The 25,943-nt window shown below is 49.6% G+C and overlaps 2 protein-coding genes across 7 annotated transcripts in view; one reads left to right on the top strand and one right to left on the bottom strand.

Moving 5' to 3' along the window:
- Positions 1 to 25,943, bottom strand: part of LOC144729607 (ADP-ribose glycohydrolase MACROD1-like) — a 192,003-nt gene that overhangs the window by 114,632 nt on the left and 51,428 nt on the right. The window lies entirely within an intron of this gene.
- On the top strand, positions 419 to 20,741 carry LOC144729606 (leucine-rich repeat transmembrane protein FLRT2-like). Its single transcript, XM_078609977.1, has 2 exons — positions 419 to 981; positions 13,943 to 20,741. Exon 2 carries the CDS (start codon positions 13,999 to 14,001, stop codon positions 15,964 to 15,966), a length of 1,968 nt encoding a protein of 655 aa, XP_078466103.1. The 5' UTR covers positions 419 to 981; positions 13,943 to 13,998; the 3' UTR covers positions 15,967 to 20,741.

Here is a 25,943-nt window from a genome sequence, read left to right as displayed (position 1 = left end):
AGTGAGCATCTAATAAAAAAAAATCCGTGTACACAAATGTGTCATAGCCAGAAAACACACCCAAATGCCTCTATCTTAGCAGGTGCTCGTGGTCATGCGGAGACATTCAGGTCGGTTAAGTTATCAAATGGCAGGGTATAAAAATCTGTGTCATTGGGATTGTAAGCTCATAAAAAAAAAAATTTCCAGTGCAGCCATACAAAACACATTCACACCAAAGCACAAAGCCATCCGTATATACATTGCAAGAGTGCCGAGAGCATTTGCCGATACTTTTAATGTAAAAAAGGGGTGTAGCCAGAGAATGTCAATCACGTCCCGCGCTCTCCCGCCCCTGCACATCCCAGGAGGAGAGAAGGGCGTGGACTGCCCACCCTCAATTTATCGCACGCTCCAACGCCGCCGCAGCCACAAGCCACCCGCCGCCGTCGCAGGCACGAGCGTTTTAGCGCACGCACATTCACACACCGCCACCACGCTGCTGCCTGCTACCATCGCAGCAGTCCACTACTTTCCTACCCGTCCGCCTGCCCGCCCACGCATCTGTCCGTCCGTCCGCCCGCCCGCCCACCCACCGCGGAAGTTGGCGGGGAGGAGAATCTTCAAGCCAAACAACGAGACAGAGGGTCTGAGCTGAACGAGCTGAACGGCCCAGAGGGCGGACGCCTGCATCTCAAGAGCCGGCGATGAACGCCCGATTGCGGTAGCGGACGTCCGACGTTTCGAGACGACGCGGCGACCACCCCCCACCGCCGCCGCCGCGAGCCTTGCCGGCGGGAAACCCACAACTCTTGGCTTCTGCGGGAAAACAAAAAACCCAAGCGCGGGCCGATGTGTGCGCTCGAAGTCGGACGGGGCCGATGAACGCCCTGAGAAAGTGCGCTGCGCTGGATCGTCCGAGGCGAGCCATGCTGGAGTAAGAGAGGCGCGCGCTGGCCGGCACCGGCCTGCCCCGAACCCGCTCCCACCCCGTGTAAAGTGGTAAGTGCCTCGTTTGAACTGTCAACACTTACTCATCTGGCCCAGTGGCAGCCAGAATGACCCCCCACCGCCGCCCCCGATAGAAACCCTTGGCAGCTTCGCTTGCCATTAAGCGACACCCGGGCACTTTGATGCCGTGCGATGGGCAGTTTGCGCTCAAGTTTACAATTAAGAGTGGCTCGCGTTTTTTTGTTATTGAGGTCTTCCTTGTTTTGATGAAGCTGTGCTGCTATTTGTTTAAAAAAAAATCACCTTCAGCTTCATGGGGATATCCGACGATGATGTCGCTCGGTCGCAGAGGAGCATGCAGGGATTTCTAAATCTCGCTAAACCTGCTCTCGTAAGCATATTAAAATAGTAAAAAAAAACACGTAGCAACCTCGAAAATCCACCTATGTACACCGTACACGCACTACAACAGTGACGCGTCCGAGCTGAGAAGCGGTCCCCTTTTTGCCGCCGGTCGAACTGCGACGTCTTCGAAATGTTCTTCCCAAGGCTGCGTGCCGAACGCGACGCTTCGTTACGCGTGCGGCAAGCGAGCGGCAGCGGCGGCGGAGAGGGAGCCGCACTTGAGTGCCGAGTGTGCCCAAGGCCCCAAACAAGAACGCGAGCAAATAAAAATAACAAACCTCGTCTCTCGACACGCGAGTGCGCGTTCCTTCCATCGCAAAACCTCTTATCCCCTGGAGTTTGTAATGACTTGGTTGTATAGTGAAATAACGCGCGTTCATTTTACTTTAAAGCCAAGGTACAACTTGCGCAGACAAATCAAACGCGCTGAATGTCAGTCAAAGAAATAACCTGCTTTTTGACATTGCATGAATGTCAATGATTTTAGTAGAAAATAAAATATCCCAAGTGCCGAGATCACTGGACTCACGATCAGACGGATGAGAGTTGAACTCCTGGTTGGGTTGTTCATTCAACCAATCATCCTCCTAAGGTTGTTAAAATGTATGCCACTTTGTAGAAAGTCAAATGGTGGTTCATCACATGCCCTGGGCGGGAGGTGGCCGATGAATATGAGCGCAGCTCCATTGCTCATTCAAAGTGGGGAGACTTTGACTTGAGTTGACTACAAATAAATATATATAGCAGGCATAATTACACATTGAAAGTGCACATCGAGAAAAAAACTGGTGTAAACGTATTACGACTTCCACTCACAAAAACACGATTCAAACGGCGAAGCATATATAAAAGAAGGAATCAGACACCCTCCAATACAAATCCTTCATCCTAAACTAAGCTGGAATAACCCTTAAATGCTCAACTCATGGTCCTCGGTGGGGTCTGTTCTCCCCCCACCCCCCGCGGGTTCCTCATCCCGTCCATCGTTCTCAATGCCCGGTTTCACTTCTTTAATCCCACGCTATGGTCTAAATAAATGCGTAGTCCTATTTCAGGCGGCCGCAAGCCGTGGCACTAAGCCTGTGATCCTGCTGGTCAGGGGAGGAGATAGCAACGCCAGAGATATCGGGGGACACTTTAGGCATGTACAGAGATAAATAATACATTTAAAAAGTTGTAAATGGTCTCAATCACACATGCATGTGTGTGTATGTAGGCCGACTCTGCCTCAAATGAGTACCTGGTGCAGTGTGTAACACATCGCCACTGGGGAGACAAAGGCGGTTGGGCGTGGTGTTGGCCATCCACCCCCTCGTGTGCCGTACCGGCCTTCATAAGTGCTCGCTCACAGCACTTGCCCCGACAGTCTGTTTAGGGTTTACAGGGGATCTTTGTCTTGAATGTAAACACACACAAAGATCCACCCTACATCCATGGACTGTTGGGGAAAATGTTGTGAGTGAATACTTACGAAGGTAGGCACAGCACACAAGGAAGTGGTGTGGACAGTACCCACAGCGGGCAACCTTTGTGTCCCCAGTGCTGATAGTTACACACCACACCAGGCACTTATTAAGGCGGAGTTGACTTAGAGGAGTGCCAGCACCGGCTCAGATATTCGCCACTCCATATTAACCGTGTTCGGGAATCAAACTTGGCCCGCCGGATTCACGGTACAGCATCATAATAACCACAACGCGACCACTCCACATGCGTACACACACGTGCGCACACAGACACACGCGTGCGGATGCAGACACACGCGTGCGGACGCAGACACACGCGTGCGGACGCACACACGCGCACGCACACACAAGCATACATACACACAAACACGCGTGCGCACACTCACACGAGCGCGCGCACACACACACCTGCAGGCAGCCTGTGATAGGGAGATCCTTTAGGATGGAATTGAATAACAGGCGAAGGTTTTATCAGCGTTTGGCAGCGAGCCTCCCTGGAGCCAGCGGGTCTCCGAAGGGGTCAACGCCAGCCAAGGCGAAGGCATTAGCAGTTAATGAAGCACACGACGGTCACGCGGCAAAGGCGAACCCCGCGAGCGGATAAAGCGCTCGCCGCTGCTGCCACCGCATTTCCGCGGCGGAACAGAGGGCAGGGGAATCGTTCGCAGCACACACGTGCGGATTTAGCGCCGAGCAACAATTACAAAACGTCCGAGGCAGACACGGCCGCCGCCTTAATTCATTTAAATGATAATGTGCGTTGTGCGATGACTGACGCGCTGCACGTGCGCGGTAATTGCCTCCTGCTCGGGCGCGTTGCGTGCTCTCTGCAGCATTACGGCGGCGTTACAAAACCGTACGGACACTACCGCCACACGACGAATTCGCAAAGTGAGGCCCCCCCCCCCAACCCCGAGCTGATGGAATTACAGCAAAAATAACCTACGAACTCATATGGCCATGATACGGTAAACGTAACCTTTTATTTTTCGGTAGAATTGTACCCTCCTGAGTTTCGCACAAAATCTGCGGCCGGCGGTGCTCATGCGGGGAAGATTTAAATTGACGGACTCAACACAGCATGCTTTGCATGTAAGGATGATAAGAAATCCGTGTAGCAGTTTTCCCCCTTGCTAGGACTCATCAGGACGGTACAGACGTGCGGGTCCACTGCCACCGTGCGTGCACGAGCAGTAACATGAATCGCGACGAAAAACCCAAACCGAAAACAATGAAAAAAAACGAATTGTGAGAAGTCTTGTGTCTATTTGTGCTCCCTTCTTCCTTTGTGGTTATGATTCAGCATCCACAGAGAGCTTATATTTGGGAAGCCCAGCGTGTGAATGTATTTATTGAGCCATCTGTACTCGCATTAGAACGCGGTGTATTCAGCACACTCCTGGACATGCAATTACGACTGCTTACAACCCTGCATATCTCTGCTCTATCTTTGTGTTTGCTACGAATGGAAAATTGTACCGTGAGCCCGTGCACCAGTCTATCGAGTCACACGTCGGTAAACTTACATAGCCCTATGCCATCTGCAGGAAGCAAGTGGGAAGCATGCTGTAGTGACGACGGCTGACTTTACCTACTGAGGTACGGATTCGACATTAACAAAAAGCACACGATGTAAGTGCCATTAGCAAAATATCCCGATGCTGAAAAATGCACCTGCTAATTACTTGATTGAGATTGCATGCAGCAGTATCTCCCCTCTACTGCAAAACACTTCATGTGGCCCTTATGAAAGAGTCTTAAAACTCTTGCCTGGCTAAACAAGCATAATTATTAGAATAATTATGACAATAGACAGCTGTGATCGTTACAACTATTCAATGGGTAGGTGTTCGCCACGAAGCCTCTTCCCACACAGAAGACGGCGTAAACCCAACAGCTGCCACCCAAGTGAATTCCCGCAAGCGGACGTGAACCTACTGAGAATTTCCCACGGCGAAACGAAACATTACTAAATGTAGAACTGCCACGAGCAACGAAAGGATGCAGAGATGTTGAGGCAAGCCTTAAAAAGCAGTTGTAGTTCCTCTTAAATGAGCTCTCGCCCAATTAGATAATGTACACTGAACCTCATCGCATCATTAAACTAGTGTGCAAAATATTTCTTCGGGAATAGATTTTTGTTGAAAAAAATCGGCGACGCTACCGATGGATAATGTAATCTTGCCCAAAATGTCATCTTGGCAATGTGCAAAGTAGATTTGTCCACAAAGTAACGGCTCGTGCGTTTGTACTGCGTCACACGAATCTCTGTGCTCTCTGTGAGCCAAAAGCAACGTTACGCAGTGCCGAGTCTCGATCGTATGCAACACATGCAACCTGAATCGTGAATAAAATCTCACTTGCGAATTTAAGACGATGTAATAATAACCCCCAATTTAAATTAAAAAACCCACGTCTTTTTAATAAAGACATTCAAATATCTATACGTGGCCGAGTTTTGTGTACATTATTGAAAGTAAAAACACAAATATATTACAGGTACAGGAATGCAAATATCAATAAATTTTACAAAATGTAATTTTCTTGCCACTGTGGCCAAATAAACAATGTTAAATTAAATATCCAACAAACGCAATTTACGTGAAGACTATCTTGGAATCCAGCTGACAAGCTAATTAAGCGAGGAGATGGTCGAATCTCAAAAACTACGTAAATAATTCAACCTCAAGGTAACTTATTAATAGGCAAGTACATTAAGCAGCAGGTTTCACTATGGACCATTCAATTATAAGATACAGCATATTACATTAATGGAGGATGGGGGGTTTACTGCACAGCTTTCAATTGCACCCACCTTTCGTTCCATGACCAAGGTATATTTATTTACCATTGTCGTTTACAGCTATTTGTGAAGTTCTGTTGGATTTCAATAATAAAGAAGTTTTCAAGTTTGCGGAATGTGTGAATGTCTGTGTGTGTGTGGAGACTTGTCGGGAGCAGTGGTGTAGCGCTTAGCGGGGCTGCGCTATGAACCTGACCACACAAATTCGATTCCCGCTCACGGTCAACGCCAGTGACGATTACCTGAACCGGTCCTGGGCCTTTCCTAGCTCGACTCCGCCTCCAATGAGTACCTGGTGCGGTGTGTAAACATCGCCACTGGGGAGACAAAGGCGGCCGGGCGTGGTGTTGTCCACCCACTCCGTCCGTGTGCCGCGCCGGCCTTCACAGGTGCTCGCTAATATCACTTGCCCCAACAGTCTCTTAAGGCTATCCGGGGGATCTTTGTCTTTGTGGAGACTTAACAGTTCCACCCCAGGGGTAGGACGAGAGAGTCCTTTACAATCCACACTTGAAGATGAATACCCCCCCCGTCATTTAGAAACCGCAGACCAATTTGTTACAGAGCAACCTGAAGTTAGCAAAAAAGGGTGTCTACAATTTTATTGGAAAGGCCACGAGGAGTAGCGACATTTGGCAGCAGCAGTTAGTCGTGCTGAGTTCTGGCTGACGACAAATTCCAGCCTGCAGCATAGACATTTTTACCGTACCCTTTTTAGCCTATTTGACAAAAAACGTGACCGTTTAACGAGCGAGTGTGTGTGTGCCTTGCAACAGGTATCCATTTGGTGTTTGAATTACCTTAACACCCTCCCACATTAGCTACAAAAACATCCCCGTTATATTGTAACCAAATTCGACTGCATCTGGGCACGCCTCTGACGCACATGATAGACCAGGGCCACCGCTCCCACCTCCCCTCAATGATTTGTTGGGTCACGCTTGAAAGTAGGCCACAAGTCCCATAAGTAGATTCAGCACATACGACAGCGATTGTTAGAAAGTTTAACTGAAATTGTCAGCACATACAGGTGAACGTCACGGTTCAGCTCTCATGCATTTGCGATTCAACACGCGGATCCGATTATACAATTTATTATTTGTTTCGATATATAAGCACCGATAGGGCCCGCGGAATAGTGGGTACGTCATGATGAATGTAGTGGCCACTAGTGGCTGCGTGGGCGCCCGTATATACACATCACATACATACAAACAAACGAATCGTGCGCATACACACAGACAATTCAAACCATATATCGTGAGTTTCCTGAATGGATATCGATCAATACATTGATGCGTCGCTGAAAATACGGCGGAAATTATAAGCAGTACAGCATAGAGTATGTACTTACACTATAAACACAACTGTGTCATTTGCGTAACACAGGATTGGCGATCTTCTTGGTTCTTTCGGTAAAGTCACGTAGAATGGAAATAATAAAATAATAAAAATAAACCAATAAAATAATTCTCAGAGTCAGACTCTGTCTTCTCGACAGACCTGTTCTCCACCTGAGGACGGCTGCTTGCGTTGTGGCCGAAACGTCGTGAGAATTATTTTATTGTTTTATTTTTATCATTTTATTATTTCCATTATACGTGACTTTACCGAAAGAACCAAGAAGATGAATCGCTGCAGTCACGAAAGCTTTAAATAGAAGGATTGGCGATGTTTCAATGGCAACATTTTTGCACATCTGCTCGTAAATGTCCAAAGCAGGTGCTCGGGTTTGGCAACAGCAGACCCAAGGAGACAGCATTCAATGTGCTCATAAAATACTGCAGAACGAGATAACTGGCAGTAAATCCCAGTAATAGCTCGGTGATTAAGGCACAAAAACGCCTATTACTTGTGGGTAGACGAAACGTTTTAACCTCAATATATACGACAACAACCAATTATGGAAGCTGTGTGTTTGCTCTAAGTTTGCGTAATGTCCTACGGTTGTAAAAAAAAGATGCACGTTACTTATATTGTACGTGTTTTTTTTATATTTTCATCTCTTACGCGACTCCTTTAAATTTATCAAGCTGCGATGCATGTTCACATTTGCGCTACTTCTGCGGACGTTCTTTACATTTTCGACGATGCAGCAGTGGGGGGCCTGTGAATTATTATTTTCATCTTTGAAATGCTTCACATCGCCGTCAGACAGTACTGTATACCATGTCAAATAAAATAATGTGTTTGAATTCTAAGAGTTGGCAAAAACGGTGGATAATAAGCACGTTCTTCAAAAACTGTAATTTGGTGACTTGGCTAAAAAAAAACATGACATCTTATTTCAACTTACTTTTTGAACAATTGTCAGTCGTGTAGAGTATTAAGGAGTACCCGTGTGAGTCTCAAGACTCTTCCAAGCCCTCAAATCGGGATGTTTGTGCCAATTCCTTTGCACTGCGGAATCAAAACTGGAGCGTTGTACCGTCCCGCGCGGGAGCGAGCGAACAGACCGTGGCTCCAAGCAGCCTCCTCGCACAGCCGGGCAGATCCAAACAAAAATCATTCTCCACGCTGCCACCTCCTGGCCATCTCGGCAGACCAGATGGTTCCCGCGAGTCAACTCGGGGAATCTGTAGCGATCGACCGACTGTGTGCGTATGCGCGTTGAACTTCTTTCGCACCGTACATCATCAAACCGTGCCCATCGGGGGGGGGGGGGGGGGAGGGGGTGCGTGTACGTATGCCGAACCTTCTTTCGCACCGAAGGTAGCCAACCCGTGCCCATCGGAAACGTGAAGGTAGGACAATAAACTGAACATAAAAAAGCATTTCTAGAGCAATGAGTTTGCAATCTCGATCTAAAGTGCACTACTCCCAGTCGCTTCCTAATATTGGATGCCCAAAGGTGCATGACCCAAGGACTCCCTGCAAACAAAAATTGCGAAAACGATTGCTTCCACTTACGATCTAATATACTCCCCTTGACATGAAGCCTTTACAACACCCCCCCACCCACCAGGTCTTCAGAGAAAAAGTAAACCCAGAGGTCAGAGGGCCGAACTAGCATCGCTGAACTTCTGGGCTGGGATGCAGCCCATGATGAAACTGGGTTCCCTGGCACTCGAACATTGAAACTGACGTTCTTCAGCCCGGTCAACAACGACTATAAAGACAAAGATCCCCCGTATAGCCTTAACAGACTACTGGGGCAAGCGTTGTTGGTGAACACCTATGAAGGCTGGCACGGCACACGAGGGGGGTGGGGGTGGCCAGTACCACGCCCGGGCCGCCTTTGTCTCCCCAGTGGAAATGTTTACACATCGTACCAGGTACTCATATTTGAGGCCGAGTCGATCTAGGGGGAGGCCCACAACCGATTCAAATAATCGTCACCGTCGTTAGCCGGGAGCGTAACTTGGAACGCCGGGTTCGTAGCGCAGCGTGCTAACCGCTGCACCACCGCTCTCCTGTAACATTAAACTGACATCAACAACAACGACCACACACACAAAGAGACACAAATCCCATCGCAATAAAAATTCGGTTGAGCGATTAATGTACAGGATATACATTCCAGTTCTGAGAATTAGAAATAGTGGTTTGAGACCATGGCAGACTGAATGCAAAAGCGTAAACCCTCACTGTGCACAGATCAAGGGGCTCTGACTCTAAGGGAAGTCTTGCCAAAGACATCCTCTGCAAACATTCTCTCACTCAGGCAGTCGTATTGCACCGACAGATCTCCACGTTTCTCCCGACACGATTTCGACAGAGCACATTTGGGATTTATGGATGTACGTAGTTAGCCAACCGTGCTGATCGGGATAAGTTTGGAACAAAGACTTGACTACGTACACATCTATCAATATATTCACATATCTATATAACTGGGGGAAAACACATTATTGGTGCATATAAACTACATTTACTCTTAGCTACTGCATGTAATTATTGCTCGGAGCGTGTGAAATGGTCGTATTACCATTGCCATTCAAAACAGCCTGTTCCTTATGTCAATAAATACATCGTTTTGCATAAGCGCTTGGGGCATGGCAGCCAATTAGTGTAGACTGCACACACACACATACATTCATTGCTGATCCATAAACCAACGAAATAGCCACGACACAAAAAAGGCAACGTTGGACATTTGGCAACAAGCAATGGTGCATTGAGGGATAAACGGTCGCAGTAAAGTGGCTGTACAATGCCACAATTTAAGGAAAACCCCGTCTGCTGGCATCACGGCCAAGATTTGGCGAACTACCTTCAATTGTTCGATGGACGAATTCTATCATTTTGGAGATCAGCTTCGAAGGACCCCTCCCTCCCCCACTGAGGTTGATGGCAACAGTTGATGGGTTCTGACAAATGGTATTCACACAACGACCGTAAATGTACAATTACAGTTGTATCCAAACTGAAATATGCGCAATTTCAATAGAAACGTGGTCACAGTTTGACCTCTAACAAGCTCATCCGTACAGAATCTGACATCCTTATTTGCCCATCCCTCTCGAATCTAAATACGCAGCAAAAAAACATAACCCTGTGGACTATGATTGCAGGTTAATATCATGTTTTTTTTTAAATCAACAAATTTGCATGAAGTCACTTTTTTGACTGAAGGTGTCATGAACACGAGGCTATATTTGCGTCCGTAAGCATGTTTCCCTTCCAGGCACATTAGCAACGGCACACGGATGCAGTGAGCACAACACGCACGCAGCAGCAGCAGCCGATTAGGCACAAGCATTATGCAAATCCAATTACAAAACAATCATTCCTCAATATTGGTCTCTTCAGGATTGTAAGCCATCTCATCAAGTGACCCACACACCCCCTATCAATCTCTATTTGATGACTGCGGGTTACGGAGTTGGTACATTTGAACAATGTCGTTTATAGGCATTGCTTATCATGTGGAGGTTTGTGGGAAAACACTGCCTGCAGCAAACCCACCCCCCATACGGCGGAATACACTGAACAATCCGCAAAGACAAGTTCACACAAACCCACTTACTGCACTGCCCTTCTCCTGGCAAACTCGCAACCCAGCGGGTTTGCGAGTTTCACAAACGTGTGACATAAGCTGTCGCGGGCTCACCACGCCCTGCCGTGCGAGGGCTCCACACCATTGACAATGCGGGTTGTTCAAAATCAGAAGAAAAAAATACTCGAGGGGGCATCATCCTCATAACCTCTTATTTGTGGGAATTGCGGGCGAGACGGGCCGGCATCGTGCCCAGGAAATGGCTGCACGCGACTGCACGCGACTGCACGCCGGTGTTGATAACGAGGCAAGGGGCGATAGCGATCAATCTTTCTTTTATTAGTGCGTCTACATCCTTGCAACTTTCACTTTGTTTTCCTTTTCTCGCCAACACGAGGGCCCGTGGCCAATATTGCGGCCAATTTTTTTGGGTGTGCATTCCACGTTCAAGTCACTATGATCTGCATCTTTCTCCGCTCGGTCGATAGCGTATTACATTTTATTCAGAGAGCAAGGCAGTGGTGTTTGTGAATGACGATGATGCTCAAGAACTGTCATGTGGTCGCATGCCACTGCCAACACAGCCCCTGATATACGAATTCAAATCACGTAATTTTAATATAGAATGTATACACTGTGTATGGTCCGCTGGGGGAGCCTGTAGCATACATTACACAACTGTGGACGACCCAACAATGAATTTAAACCGAATTTAAATATTTTTTTAAATCGGCTTCTTCTACAACATGGACAAGACGAATGCACGCTGTACAGGGTAGTCCACCACAATGTACGTGATGAAAAAATATGACATCAAATAACATACAAGTGTAGCCCTGACAGATTTGGAGAGCCAAGCCGAGCGAAAAAACATCAACTGCCTACCATTATATTTATATAAAAAAAAACTTCTTCGCATAATACAGCTGTTAAGATGTTAAAAGTTAATTTCATTGGCGATTGGTATAACCATCAGTCTGTTATTCCTCTCTTTATTTATTGAAGCTAAGAGCCTTTTTAATAGGAGACTGAGTTGATATATTCAACATTCGGCTCACCTGCTTTCATTATCTACGTTATATAAAAAGGTCTCATTCAAATTTAAACCCCTTTGCCAACCCACTTCTGGATGACGATCTCCCCCGTACCGTTTGGAACATGGGGGTTGTTCGACCATGCCTCATCCACGCCGTTCGGCGTTCGTTGATGAAGGGGTAGCTAGCGGTGGGTAGCAGGGGACCACAGTTCAGCCATCGCTCGCCACCGATGTTAACCACGGCTGGGAGTCGAACCGAGACCATCGGGATAGCGCAGAGCCAGAGCCACTGTGACGCTGCTCCAGCCACAGTGAATAAATGGTGTATCAAATAAACGCAGTGAATTATGCAATCGGAAGCTGAGCTCAAAGTTTTGCTTGACCCCAAGAGACGTTCGTATACAAAGGGGAAGAGACTTCCTAAACGAAAAATGAAGCGGAATTATTTCTGTGAAATGTCACCACTGTTTGAAAGGGTACCACAGGTGAAATATTACTTTTGCAACTTTAATTGGTTCCTTGGTAACGGAATTCAAATTGTATTGCGCGGTGGTAGATAAGCACACGAACCACTAACTCCATCTGTTCACGGTTCAACTCCCGCCACTGCCCGGTTATTTCGGGAGGTTATTATCAAAAAAGCACAATGCATGCTCGAACAAAATTGTATTATTACTCTGGCAATTTCATCGACCAAATTGCTCATTTGGAAGAGAAAATGAGCAGGAATAAGACGGTTTGGAAAGATGAAAATAACACTGACAATGCAACTGAGATTGCCAAAGCAAGTAACAGCACTTGCCCTGATAGCAGAGGGGATCTTTGTTTACACAGATATACACGCGTGCACAAATTCACACGGGGTCAATTGGAGTCGATTCGGTAAATTAAATGAAAACTAAACTGTATTTATTTAACCAGGTCAGCCTCACCGAGCTCGAAAGTTATTTTCCAGAAGCGACCTGGCCACAGACTGCCGCCTTCAACCAACAAAGTGGCTTATCACGTGGAAATTTATAGCAGCCAAATATTCTGAATGCACGCCGATTCCAAAAGTAGAGGGAAAAACCAGAGGACCTGGGAGAAACTCCAAATATACAGGCATCAGTCAGGGATCGAACTCACGACCTCCTGCATGCCAGGCGAGGGAGTTAACATCAACACCGCAGCGCCCAATTCATAGGCCCCCCCCCCCTACAATAATATTACTAATAATCGGTCTCAAAGACACCTTGTACTCGGATTTTGAACCACAACATGGAGGTTTTCCAATCAATAGGTGGGGGGTGGGGGGGGGGACCGAACACCTGTTATCGGGCCCGGCAATCGGCGTCAACCGCTTGCGTAAATAAATAGAAGTTTCAGAAAAACCGAAGCCACGCGAAAACGAGGCCTATTTATTAGCATAGCTCGTGCGAGCTGCCAGTCAAGGAAATAAAACGCGGAGACACCCGACACCATGGTTCCACCAACTTAGCGAGTGCAAATTAAGGATTTCACTCCCGCTCTGCAAGCTGGTGAGATGAAGTGCGCTCGCACACGCACGCATCACCGGATTTGCTCGTTACGCCGCGCGTTTCAGTTTTTATGCAATAACTCACGTGCACCAATGCACGCATCACTCTCCCTTTTTCAATTTCACAACGGGCGCCGTGACTTTACTCCGCTCGCACGGCCGGGCAAACATCACACGGACATTAGGGCGTGGAGAGAAGGGTTTACGTTTGGCAATTTACTCTAAAAGCAAATTGCTGGAAACACATGCACTGATTATGGGAGAGCAATTACCGGTAAGCTTATTACTTTTTGAATTAAACTTCCACAAAAAGAAAAATCCCAAGTTTTTATTTTACGACTAAATTACATCGTACGCTACAAAGTGCGTCTTTGTCCATTTTATTACGAGTGATACCATCTGCAGGTGAAATAATATGCTCTCACTTAACATTCCCACACATGTGAATGTTGCCATTTTTATTTCAACGAATTCTGTATATTGCCTCCCCCCTCCCCTTATTTTAACCAGGCTACCACAACTGCACTTACAGCAGACGCAGTGTGTGTTTCAAACCGAATTCCTTCAGGGTTCACTCAGGACAGATGCTCACGTGAAGCAGACATAACAAGAATTGGCAATTGCCGCTGAACTTTGTTACCCGACGATGGCGGCTGCTGCGGCGGAGCGGTCGCAGTCCACCGGGCGGAGCACCGTCAACCCGCTCCTCGAGTGGCACCGAGACACGAACCCGACGACTCCGGTGTCTGCGCTGCCTCAGCACGACGCGCAGACACCGGAGCGAGCGGCCCTCTCTGACAGCCTCTCTCTTTCCCCCCCCCCTCCCTTGCCGTACGTGCGCCTGCAGATCTCCGGACGGCGCTGTAACAGAAACCCCCCCCCCCCCCCCTCCGCGGGGCGACGATGCGGCGCTGCCACGCGCCGCTGCTGCTGGCGTGCGCCGCGCTGGCGGCCTGCCTGCCGGCGCCCGCTCGCTGCTGCCCATCCACGTGCCGATGCGACCGCGGCTTCGTCTACTGCAACGAGCGCAACCTGACGGCCGTGCCCGCCGCCGACATCCCCGCCGACGCCACGGTCCTCTACCTGCAGAACAACCGCGTGGGCAGCGGCGGGGTGCCCGCGGGCACGCGCGCCCTCCTCTCCGTCACCGTCGTCTACCTCTTCGGCAATCGCCTCGACGATTTCCCGCACCAGCTGCCGAGCAGCGTGCGCGAGCTCCACCTGCAGGAGAACAACATCCGCACGGTGTCGCGCCAGGCGCTGGCGAGCGTTCCCGCCCTCGAGAAGCTGCACCTCGACGACAACGCCATTGCCACGGCGGGCATCGAGGCGGGCGCCTTCCGCTACCTGGGCGCTCTCAAGCTGCTCTTCTTCTCGCGCAACCACCTGAGCTCGGTGCCCAACGAGCTGCCCGCCAGCCTGGAGGAGCTGCGCCTGGAGGACAACCGCATCGCCTCCGTGTCCGCCCGAGCATTCCGCTCCATGACCAAGCTCAGGTTCCTGAACCTCGACGGGAACCTCATAGCCGACGACGGCGTGGAGAGCGGCGCCTTCCGGGAGCTCGACGAGCTGACGGAGCTTTCGCTGTCCAAGAACTCCCTGCGGGCGCCGCCGCCGCAGCTGCCCGGGACGAGCCTGCGCAAGCTGCTCTTGCACGACAACCAGATAGAGCGCGTGCCGGTCGCGGCGTTCGCACGGCTCGGCAAGCTCTCCCACCTCGACCTGTCGCACAACCAGCTGAGCCGCCTGGCGCCGGGCACCTTCGACGGCCTCGAAGCGGTGCGGCATCTCAACCTCAGGAACAACCCGTGGCGGTGCGACTGCGGCCTCGCCTGGCTGAGGGCCTGGCTAGTGAGGAACAATGTGGCGGCGCGCGGCGCATTGTGCGGAGGCCCCGGCGGCGTCAGGGGCAAAGCCATCAAGGATCTGGAGCCCGGGGATTTTGCGTGCTCGGGACAGACGCCGACCGCGTCGGCCGACGGCGATCCTTCGAACGCGTCCACGAAGAGGTGGTACCAACGGGCAACCGCCAGGCCGGAGAGATTTCCACCCACGGAGATTTCCGGCAAGGGGCTCACCACCGCCAGGCCGGCGGCGTCCACCGCGGTGGTGCCCGACGAGCCGAGGGACCTCGACATCGCCCTCAAAGCCACGTCCCTGAGCAAGGACATCGTCGAGGTCAAGTGGCACGACGCCGTGTCCGTGTCGGCCTACAAGCTGAGCTGGGTGCTGGAGGGGCACGGGCCCGGCGGCGCCGCGGGGGGGGCGACCAAAACCGTGATCCTGTCCGGGGACGTGCGCCTCCACCTGCTCACCGACTTGGTGCCCCTGGCGAACTACCGCGTCTGCCTGGAGCCGATCGACACGGGCAATGGCGAGCGGCAATACGCCGCCGACGACGGCGCCGTGTGCACCGTCGCCAGGGCAGGCGGGCCCGAGTCGCGCAACGCCAAGGTCACGTCCGGCGGCGACGCGGCCGGCGCCGGAGGGGAGGCGCCCTTCCCGACGGCGGCGATCGTCGGCGGCTCCGTCGCCTTCCTGGTCGCGGCCGTGCTGCTGGGCAGCTTCTGCTGGTACTCGCACAAGACGGGCAAGTACCTGGTGTCGCGGTGGGCTTTCATCCGCTCGCGGCAGAAAGAGGGGGACTACGTCGAGTCGGGCACCAAGAAGGACAACTCCATCCTGGAGATGAGCGAGAGCTCGTACCCGATGGGCGCGGGCAACGACCCGCTGTGTCCGGAGCCCTACGGCATCCACCCGGGCTACTCGGACTGGACCAGTAACATGTACAAGCTGCAGCCGGGACACGGGCCGCAGAACGTGCGCTACATCGAGGAGAGATTGCTGGAAACTCACTTTATTCCCGTATGAGCGCGCGCACGCCCGAGCGGCTCCGCGACATCGATGTGCGTCACGACTATTTATAATAAAGACTACCTGAATATTTAAATGTATTTGCACTTGAGAGATTTCACACGCGGCTGCGATTGGAAACGCTTTGCGTTGGGGAGGGGGTCGCACGACAGAAAGCGCGGAACGCCAACGCGCGTTTGTGCAGCCACGCCACGCAACGGTGCGTACTTGTACGTACTCGCGACGTCGTCTTGCGGGCATCGAAAGAGGGGACAGCAATGTTTGATACCAAAACAGCACCTCCGATTAGCGCAGTTGGCTACGTACGGTGCGGAAGAAGTTCAACGTACGTGCATACATGAAAACACGTCTAGACGAAGGCACGGATACTGCCAATTACTGATAATTACTGCTCACGCACGCGAAACAATCAAAATATAGACAGGCATAAAAACATGAAAATGTCTATTTCTCAAGTTGCGAAATCTATTCCCGAAAGAAATTGTATACATGTAAATAGTACTTTTTTTTAAGCCACCAACATTAATCATGTTTTACATCTGTAAGCGTACATTTAAGACCATTTCAAAAGGTTGGCAAGGAGTAGACAATCGCTTGGTTTTGCCGTTTGCAAAGTGAAGGCCTCATTTACACGTTCAACAAAACGTACCTTTCGACTAAAACTCCTATTACTATTCTAAAACGGTTTCTCATTCATCCCCCACGAGTTATTAACGCGAAGAGCGATTCCGAATGCCCGCAAGTGTTTACAGTTCATGTCGTTGGGACCTTTTCCCCCCCAAAATTTGACTTCTCTCCCGCCCCCCTCCCCACCTCGCAAATTGTCTCATTAAATAAACCCCAAGGCAGTTTCGTCTCGCCGCAAATAGGGGCTTCGCTTTAACGACCCCTCCCGTCGAGTCCCACAATCAGCACGCTTTTCTGTCATTCCGCAGCGTGTGGAAATGTCTACACAACGATTATGGTTTTTTTGCGGCTGATGCGATGACAAAAGAAACGTTCTAAGGTGTTGCCGTCGATGTGACCGAAGGCAAGGCGCAGCACCGCTCTGTCTTGGTTTAAAAGTGGGCAACTCTGGCTGTCGCCTGATGATGCTGGTTGTTGTAATTTCCGGCGGAACATCGTACTCGAATTGTAAATGTTGTGGGTTTACTCTCCAACACACTGCTGTGTTATACGAATAACGAATTGGCCACGTTCTGTTTACGTGACAAACCTTACTAATTGGCTGTGTCGGGTGGTGGTGGATTTAACGACACATTTGTAATTTACGCGATCTAATCCAAAAACCTCTATTATTGAAGGTCCTATGACATAATTCGCAAAGAGAGAGAGGGGGGGCGTTTGCCTATTTGGAGCAATGGCCCAAATGTTTTGACTAAATTATGAAATACGGCTGCAATTTTCAGAATGGGAAGATGGTGCACCTCTGCAACGACAGGACAAAACCCCAGAGGCCCCGTCAAGAAATTCCAAAATAATAAAAACCACACGATATCAAACGCTCACAGCTTGAGCGGTTGTGAATACTGTCTTTGTAACGACTGTAAAAATGTGCCATTCATTTTAATCGGCTGCCTAGTGGAACAACTGTCGTTTTTGAAATGACTCTTGACAAGTGAGGGCGGACACACCGATAGGCAACCACGGCTGAATGCATTGGAGGATGCAGGTTTCTGTTCTGTTATTTAATTTTTTTGATCCACAGGGATAGAATAATGTAAAACAAAAGCCAAGTAAGCCACCATCCCCCCACCGATATAGAGGCAGGGCGAAACGTGCGAACGTTCGCCGGGCTTGCACAGCCATCAATCACAACGTGGCACTAATTTTATTCATCCCCAGGGGATGATGGGCAGCGTTGAGCCCTGAGCAGAACTTGAACTGGTAATTGTATTGATGTCGAGCGCCCTAACCTCGGTGCCGACAGTGGTCACCCTGTGGAGAGACAGGCCCCCACCGCAGGAATGTGGACAAGGAAGTGACTGGTACCCCAACGTGTCTTGAGTGGGAAACACTTGTCTTGACTTGACTACGGATGCATCGTAGAGTGAACCTGATTGGTCAATGTTTCATTGCTCAGCACAATCCCCGGATATGTTTTTCGTAACTACTTATGACAATGCAAGACAACATAAAACTCAACTTAACTATTTTTTTACTTTACCAGATAAGACTCACTGAGCTATTCGCTCTTTTTCAGAAGCTACCTGGCCACAAGTGATCGATCAACAAACTGGATTATCATGTGGATATTTATAGCAGCCAACTGCTCGAAACGCAGGTTTCTAAATGTGGAGTGAAAAACCGGAGGACCCGGAGAAAAGTCCACGCGCCCACGGAAAGATAGAACATACAAACTCCAAATATATAGGCGTCAGGGTCGGGCTTGAACCCACGAACGACCTCCTGTACACCAGGCGAGGTCGTTAACATCCCACCACCGTGGCGGCTATCGGTCGCTGCTGCTCAAAGCACGAAACAAGGTCACGAATCACACCAACTTTCCCGTAAAATTCACCCCATATCCTTCGAGCCCAGTTACCACGCACCCTCCCCCCTGCCCGCCACATTTAGGCCGAAATACAGTCCCACGGGCGTAACTTAACACCGGCGCTGGATTTACACGCTTATCCTTATCATTAGGCTTTGGGGGGGGGGGGGACACAAAAAGATGTAAACGCGCTCACTGGCTCGCACATATCCGGCAAAAGACCACAGACGCCGGACCTTCCGATTGTTGATCGCAGTACGAGGATTTGTGAGAGTTAAAATCAGCGGCTCGCCATGCTTGAGCTTGCACTAGCAACCACCAGCAGCACCACCATCAGACTTGACCGACGGACGTTTGTCCACGTTCGCATCGACAAGAGGTAGAAAATGAAAATAAAAGGCACATTTGTTCCGTGCGAAAAAGGCGATGAATCCACAAGGGATCATGGGGATTCTGGGGCCAATTACGCAGAGTGTAAGTAAAGCCGCATTTATAGGGTCAAATTACGTTTCGCAGCTGGGGTCAAGAGTACATATATACTTGTAACAATGGGCTAAAGTGGATGTATTGTACCAGTTCACACTTTTTGGGATTATCGGCACTGCATGACCACAGCAGAATGCCGATCCTGGAAAACGCCACAATCTGCTTGCAGACACGATTCACGTTTGGCTTTGCGATCTCACAAACTCCCCGTGGGCGTCACGTCTTTTTGCGTGCATGCGCTCTAACTTTGACCGCATTCCCACCAGCACGGCTGGATCCGTTAAGAACAGCTGCTAGCCAATACGCGTTGTAAATAGTGAAACTTGAACCTACCGAGAAGAAGCATTCAAGCTCGCGAACAAACCAACCGCGCGCAATTCAAATGACCACAGCTCGTTTTACACGCGCTCACATGGAGATGAAATTCTGGTCTGTGAATAAGAAAAAAAAAACACAACATAGCAGCCAATTTCAAACGACAGGCGAATTAAGGCTACCCCAGCATAATGCTACCGCACAAAATTACCACTGGCCATTGTCAGCCATTCTCTAGTCACAGCTAGACAAAAGCATCCCATTGCAGATGCCAACACTACAATAATCCCGCTTTGGTTGCCACCATTCCGTCTCTTAATTTCTGCATCCCCTCGTGCAGCTTCGTACGCGGTTGGTCTTTCCTTGTCCGTTTAAGGCTTCGGCCGCGAATGGCGGACGAGGCAGGAGAGCGTTCTCCGGCATCCCCGCGGACGGCAAGTGCTGTGCGCGGCGTTCTCGCTCGCCGCCGCCGCCGCCGCCGCCGGAAGCGATCGAAACCCAGAACGAACTCTCCAGGCGCTGTCGCGTGGCGGGGGCGTACCGTGCGAGGCTTTTCTCAACCGACGCGGTTTTTTCGGGGTCGTACGTCGCAAAATGTTCGTCCGCCCGTTTTTGGTCCACGTGCCGGGGGAGCTTCTCGTCCTCCTCGAGAAGCTCGTGCCGGCAGGTGGAGTGAACCGACGGACGTCGCGCCGAACTATGCACGGAGCAACCCCTGGAAAACGCAACTCGGTTGTTTCACCGATTTATGTTCCGAAAATGTTTTATCCTTGGAGCAAACGTGGCCAACGACGTTACTGCGCTTTCGTTTTGTTGTGGTGTCGATGCGGAACGCGCGCACATTTGTCGAGAACAAATTCCGTGGTGCAAAGGCAGCCGCTGCTGCGAAGCATTTAAGAGGACAAATGCCACGTGGACACGCGATGTACATACTGTACATAGTGTATTTAAAAGATATATCCGATAACGGTTTAAACGTTGAAAGCCATTTTCGCCTTCGGAGAGAAAAATGACGATGCCAAAATTCCAAGATAAGCCAACTCGTAATCCAATTCGCTGAGGCCGCGTCACACGTTGCCCGAGCATTCGGGGCACACAGGGCACTCTGACAAACTGCAACGCTCTCACATCGCCTACAGAGTTGAGAATAAAGTTTAAGAAAAAAATAAAAGATGGAAAATATAACGTAGAGTGAGGAGATCGGTTGAAATGACTCAAATCAAAGGCTAATTCCTCTTACCTTCCTGGGAACTCACAGCCCAACGCATTCCCTAACTTTTTGTACTCCCATGTTCATTTGGTGACGTGTTCTGCTTTACACGTTGTGTTTATGCATTCAATGACGTGTGTGTTCAGAATTAGTACACATCCGTGCTCGATGCCATGGCCAGTGTACCAACGGTATTCTAAAGTGACGGTTGTGGGGATAATCTTGGTTTGCTCATTTTAAAAAGAATAAAAAATACTTTTTCAAAAAGGCCGCTTGTCAATCTCACTTTCTGTTCGTCAACGCATTTATAATTATAACTTGACGTTGAAAATGTCCGTTTCAGTGTTTGTGGTTAGTACGCTGCGCTACGAATCCGGTGACCCGAGTTCGATTCCGGCTCGCAGCCAACACAAGTGAGACGATTATCGGAACTGGCCCTGGGCCTCCACTACCTAGGTCGACTCAGCCTCAAATGAGTACCTGGCACGGTGTGTAAATATCGGCAATCGGGAGACAAAAGTGGCCGGGCGTGGTGCTGGCCACCCACCCCCTCGTGTGCCACAGTGCCGACCGTCAAAGGTGCTACTCGCTAACAGCATTGCCCCAAAAGCCCTTACCGTGATGCGGCATCCCGGTAAAAGTGCTTTTGCCACTTGTTCCAGAGGGCGCAGTTCGAATCGAGTGGCAGCGCCCAGTGTAATAACCACGCGCGCGCCGTCTGATTCAGCGGACCTTAAAGATCTCCCTGCGATTAGTCGCAAGAATAAGCCATGGGGGGTACCAGCAGCGTCAGGGTCCAGATTTGAGATATTTGCATAAATTGCTTCATTGGGATGATACGTAACAATCATAGCCCACTACTGGCAGGCGCTACTACCCCAGGTTACTCTCACCTGGGTCGACAAAAAAATCTACCCGAAACTTAGAACCGATCCTCAACATGGGTAGCCAGAAATAAAAATAAACACATGAAGATGCTCCTCTCCTCTCAGTACCAGAGAGAAAATTTCTTTCACACTTTGGCCTAAATCGGACAAGGCATGACCAATGACGCAAGAACAATTTAACGTGTCGTTTAAATTACACGGCATTTATACACGGCACGTTAAAATACACCTACGCTCTGTTGCAACTACAGAGCCGGTCGCTGTCGCAAAGGGAAGTTAAACACACCACGAAATAATTTGGTTGGGTAACTGGCTCAAACGGCAAACTTAATCTATCGGCGCAAGTCATTGCATGACGGTTCCATGGCCCAAATTCCACATTTGAAATTCAAATTGAAAAAAATAATCACCGAACACAAGCAGCAGGTGTTTCTCCAATTAACCAGCCGGATATCGACATTGTACATAACATTCTGAGTTGAACTGGGCAGAAAGCCCAAATATTTAGTAATTAAACACCCAAACAATAAAATATCCACAAACAGTCTCTCCTAGCCACACACCCATCTCCCCACCGACCCACCCACCATAGGCACAAAGAATTTCCACCACCAGCTCAAGGGTGGCACAAGTGAGATCAACATAAGCTTCAATGCTTATGGAGACAATTTCACTTTTGAGATTTGTTTGTGTACAGTGCGTGTGCACCCATTTATGAGATGTATTATTGTTGCAAATTAATATGGAGCCGAATAACAACATTCCATTCATCCCCAAAAACTAGGTGCATTTATTTAATACAACTCGTGAGCTTCCATAAATGGTATTCGACGTGACTCTAGAGCCCTGGGGGAGGTAAGAGGAATATTTTCCTGCATCAGTGGCTTTAAATTTAGCTTTACAGAAAACACAGAAATGTGGCATTTTTCTGATGGCAAATTTACAGATTTGTTTTTGTACATTGCAGTTCAGGCAACGACATTGATGATTACATTAATATTCTTCTAATATCTGGGGTGGAGTGGGCAATGCAGTGGTTGGTGCACTGCGCTATGAACCCACCGACGCAAGTTTAATTCCTGGCCAGGGCTGATATCAGTGGCGAGTTGACATCTGAATCAGTCCTGCACCTCTATTTGCGAGCCCACGCCGCGCCCCCCCGAGACCCGAGTTTTGAGAAAGCACGGGCACAAACGTTGGCACCGTGTTCCCCCGTGGCAGAATGCTTTAAATGGAAACGCCGAAGGCTCCGTGCTAGTATCATCCCCAGCATAACACAATCGCGAGCCAACGAAATACACAAGTAACAATGAGATCGGATTGTATTATCCTACGAGCGGCTATTTAAAAACTTGTTCATTCCAAAGATGCCCCAAGGGAATGGGGCCCAACCGATTTCCTTCCTCTCTATTTAACACGCTCGCTGCCAGCCCCAGAAATACTTGCACTGCAGATGTAGCTATAGGAGCGAACGTTCACTTGCGTGACGGTTGATGGAGGGAAAAAAATTAGTTCCCACTTCACGGGAAGTCAACAGCGATTGTCTTATGATGAGAGTGGCCCTCGCCATGGAAATGTGGAATTTCCCACCGTTGTCAAAGGGCTGCCAAGAGCGGTGTGTACCACCACCCCATTGCTCTTTAGAGCACCATGGCACTTTGACTTTGAAACGTGATAAACTGTAAGTAACTAAGTATTTGCAACTGTCCAATGTTGAATTACAGACCTTTAATCAAGCCACTGCTAGATAACGGCCTCCCCCACAGCACGCAGGTTCATGTTTGACCATACTTCACCAAGCCGGTCAGTGCGGGCTGGTGAAGGTGTGGTGAAGGGGTGGTGGAGGGGGTGCACCCAGGACCAGATGAGATATTACTCACTCGTATTCAACAACTGCAATAACATTGAGATGTACAAAAACCAAGATAGGAAGTGTACACTTAGCAATAAGCCATTTCAATGGAATTGCAGCAATTAATTATTAAACCCTCCCCACCCCACCTCCCATGTGCGTGGGCTTTCTCCCGGTCTTCTTCCTTTCTCCCACGTGCAAAAAACTCTGTATTTATTTAATTTATTTGACAAGAGCCCGGTAAAAGGCACGAACCACAGGAGGGGAGGGAGGGTACAGAAATTCCACGGGCCGAAACCCGAACTCAGTGCTTCCTGGCTTTTGGGAAGGGGTGAAGCGTGGGCTCGCTAACCCCGCTAATCTAGGGACTACGAGAAGTAGGAGTGTAGGGTTTTATATGGGGAAGGAAAGACGAGGGAAGAGAAACAAAAGTGAAGGAGAAAAGGCAGTGGGGGAAGAGACCAATATTCTTTAAAACTATTAAAATATTTTTATTTTACCAGGTAAGGCCCACTGAGCTATATATGTATATCATGTGGACATTTCATCGCAACCAAATACTCTAAACGCATTATATTGATTCGAAATCTGGAAGGAAAAAAACGGATGACCTGGAGAAAAATCCACGTGACCACGGGAGGGAGAGAGATGCAAACTCCAAATATACAGAAGGCATCAGGGTCAAGATCGAACCCATGACCTTCTGTATACCAGGCAAAGAAGTTAACATCTTGCCACTGTGGCACAAAGCAATTCTTCTCAAGAGTGGAATTGGCAAAAACACGCCAGAGCAAAACCCTTCTGAGAAAGCCTTGAGAGTGAGTGTGGCTTGCCTTGGTTACATAAAGAACATCATCATTATCATCGTTACTACAGATTCAATGTGGTCCGTTGTATACATTTGTAATGTGCGCAGTTCCAGGGAAAGGCTGCCAGTGTGTTGGGCTTAACACGAAAGCCACAAGCAACGAGAGGGCCAGGGAAATTGTTGCTTGGTCTGATTAAAATTTTAGAGAGACTCACAGTGTACTTAGTCAAAGAGCCATGCATTTGGCTTTTGCTCTATTTTGCTAAACAATGTATAGTGAGTTCAGTCTTTTGGATAAACAAGTGCAGCCTCTTTTTCTACTGGGAACAAACACATTATTTTCAAATTGATTTCCGTGTGCGGCCATGGCATGGAATGCTATTTGGCACGCAAGCATAGCACGCTTTAACTGCGCGCCTGCATCGTGAAAATGTGCCATCCAAAGCATGTGCAGCGTAACAAAATGTCAGACCCTTGTATCGTCTTCAAAACCCACTGCATTGCCAAATCGCGCGTGCGTGTCACTCAACACAAAATTGTGTTTTGATGCCGTCAATCGATGCAGAAGGCCAAACTCTTGGAGGTGCCAGAATGGACAAGAAGTTAACGATCAAAAGGATTCTAATCATGTTGTCAGCGATGATAGGCTGAAAAGAGTGCAACCAATTCGGATCACGATTCGATGAAAATAAATCGATTCTTTTCGCTCTGTCTCAGTGAGTGTAGCGCCCTCCAGTGGCCGCCGCAGGGGTCGCGAAAACCACGAATTACAGTCTCAAAACAACCTCAGCAATTCTCACGCGCACGAGAACCCAACGGACGATGCATCACGAGAACTGGTTCTACGGACGAAGCGACGAAGCGTCACAAGCAGAAGGATGCATCGCCAATCGGCGCGGTCACGTAGAGAACATGGGGGGGGGGGGGGAAGGGGGGGCTGCTCAGCCCACGTTTCAGCGGTCGGTTAAGATCGAGGCCAGGCCCGGGGTGCCGGGCCCGGTCGCATGAACCCTCCAGTCATCCCTCCTGCCTCCACCACCCGCAGCCTTGGTGTGGTTCGAGTCTGACCCGATATGACGGTGCAAAGACCAAACATTTTCTTTTAAAAAACCTCCACATGTACGGGAAGGAGGGCGACGCATTATCCTGGGGAGGATTGGGCGAGCATTGGAGGTCCATGGCCCTCCAACCCACGGCATCTCGCCTACGAAGTGGTAGACTGAGAGGTGGTTTGAGATGCAACATTTTTTAATGCTTTGTTTTGATTGAAAAATCTCCGTTTTTCACACGAGGTGATCGTGGAACTGTCACTGACGGCAGTCTGGGTAAAAGGCAGTGGCGGCACGGCATGAGGGTTCACAAGAGTATTTCTGACCAGCGCAGTTCCAGCATGCTCATGACAGCGCAAACATGCTTTGAAAAACATGCTTTGAAAAACAAGGTCACGCAGCACCATAGCAATGACCCCGAGCATGGTATTAGCACACAATTAACGTGGCAAGCAAAAGGAGCCGCTATTGACTTCTGGTGGAGGTAAGAGGAGCAGGAGGGAGGGGGTGGAGCGGAGGGAGTGGAGCGGAGTGGAGGGGAGTGGAGAGAGTGGAGCGGAGTGGAAGGAGTGGAGTGAGTGAATGGAGGGAGTGGAGGTGAGGGAGGGAGTGGAGGTGAGGGAGGGAGGGAGTGAGTGGAGGGAGTGGAGGTGAGGGAGGGAGGGGAGTGGAGGGAGGGGAGGTAGGGAGTGAGTGGAGGGAGTGGAGTGGAGGGAGTGGAGGGGAGGGAGGGAGTGGAGGTGAGGGAGTGGAGAGAGTGGAGTGGAGGGAGTGGAGGTGAGGGAGGGAGTAAGGGGAGAGAGGGGAGGGAGTGGAGGGGAGGGATGGACACATCCGGGGTGACATGCACGTATGACCGGGTGACCTGTGATT

Source organism: Lampetra planeri, chromosome 33 (genome assembly GCF_965212315.1).
Source record: "Lampetra planeri chromosome 33, kcLamPlan1.2.h2, whole genome shotgun sequence".
NCBI classification, from domain to species: domain Eukaryota; kingdom Metazoa; phylum Chordata; class Hyperoartia; order Petromyzontiformes; family Petromyzontidae; genus Lampetra; species Lampetra planeri.
This window is presented reverse-complemented; position numbering and strand designations above follow the sequence as displayed.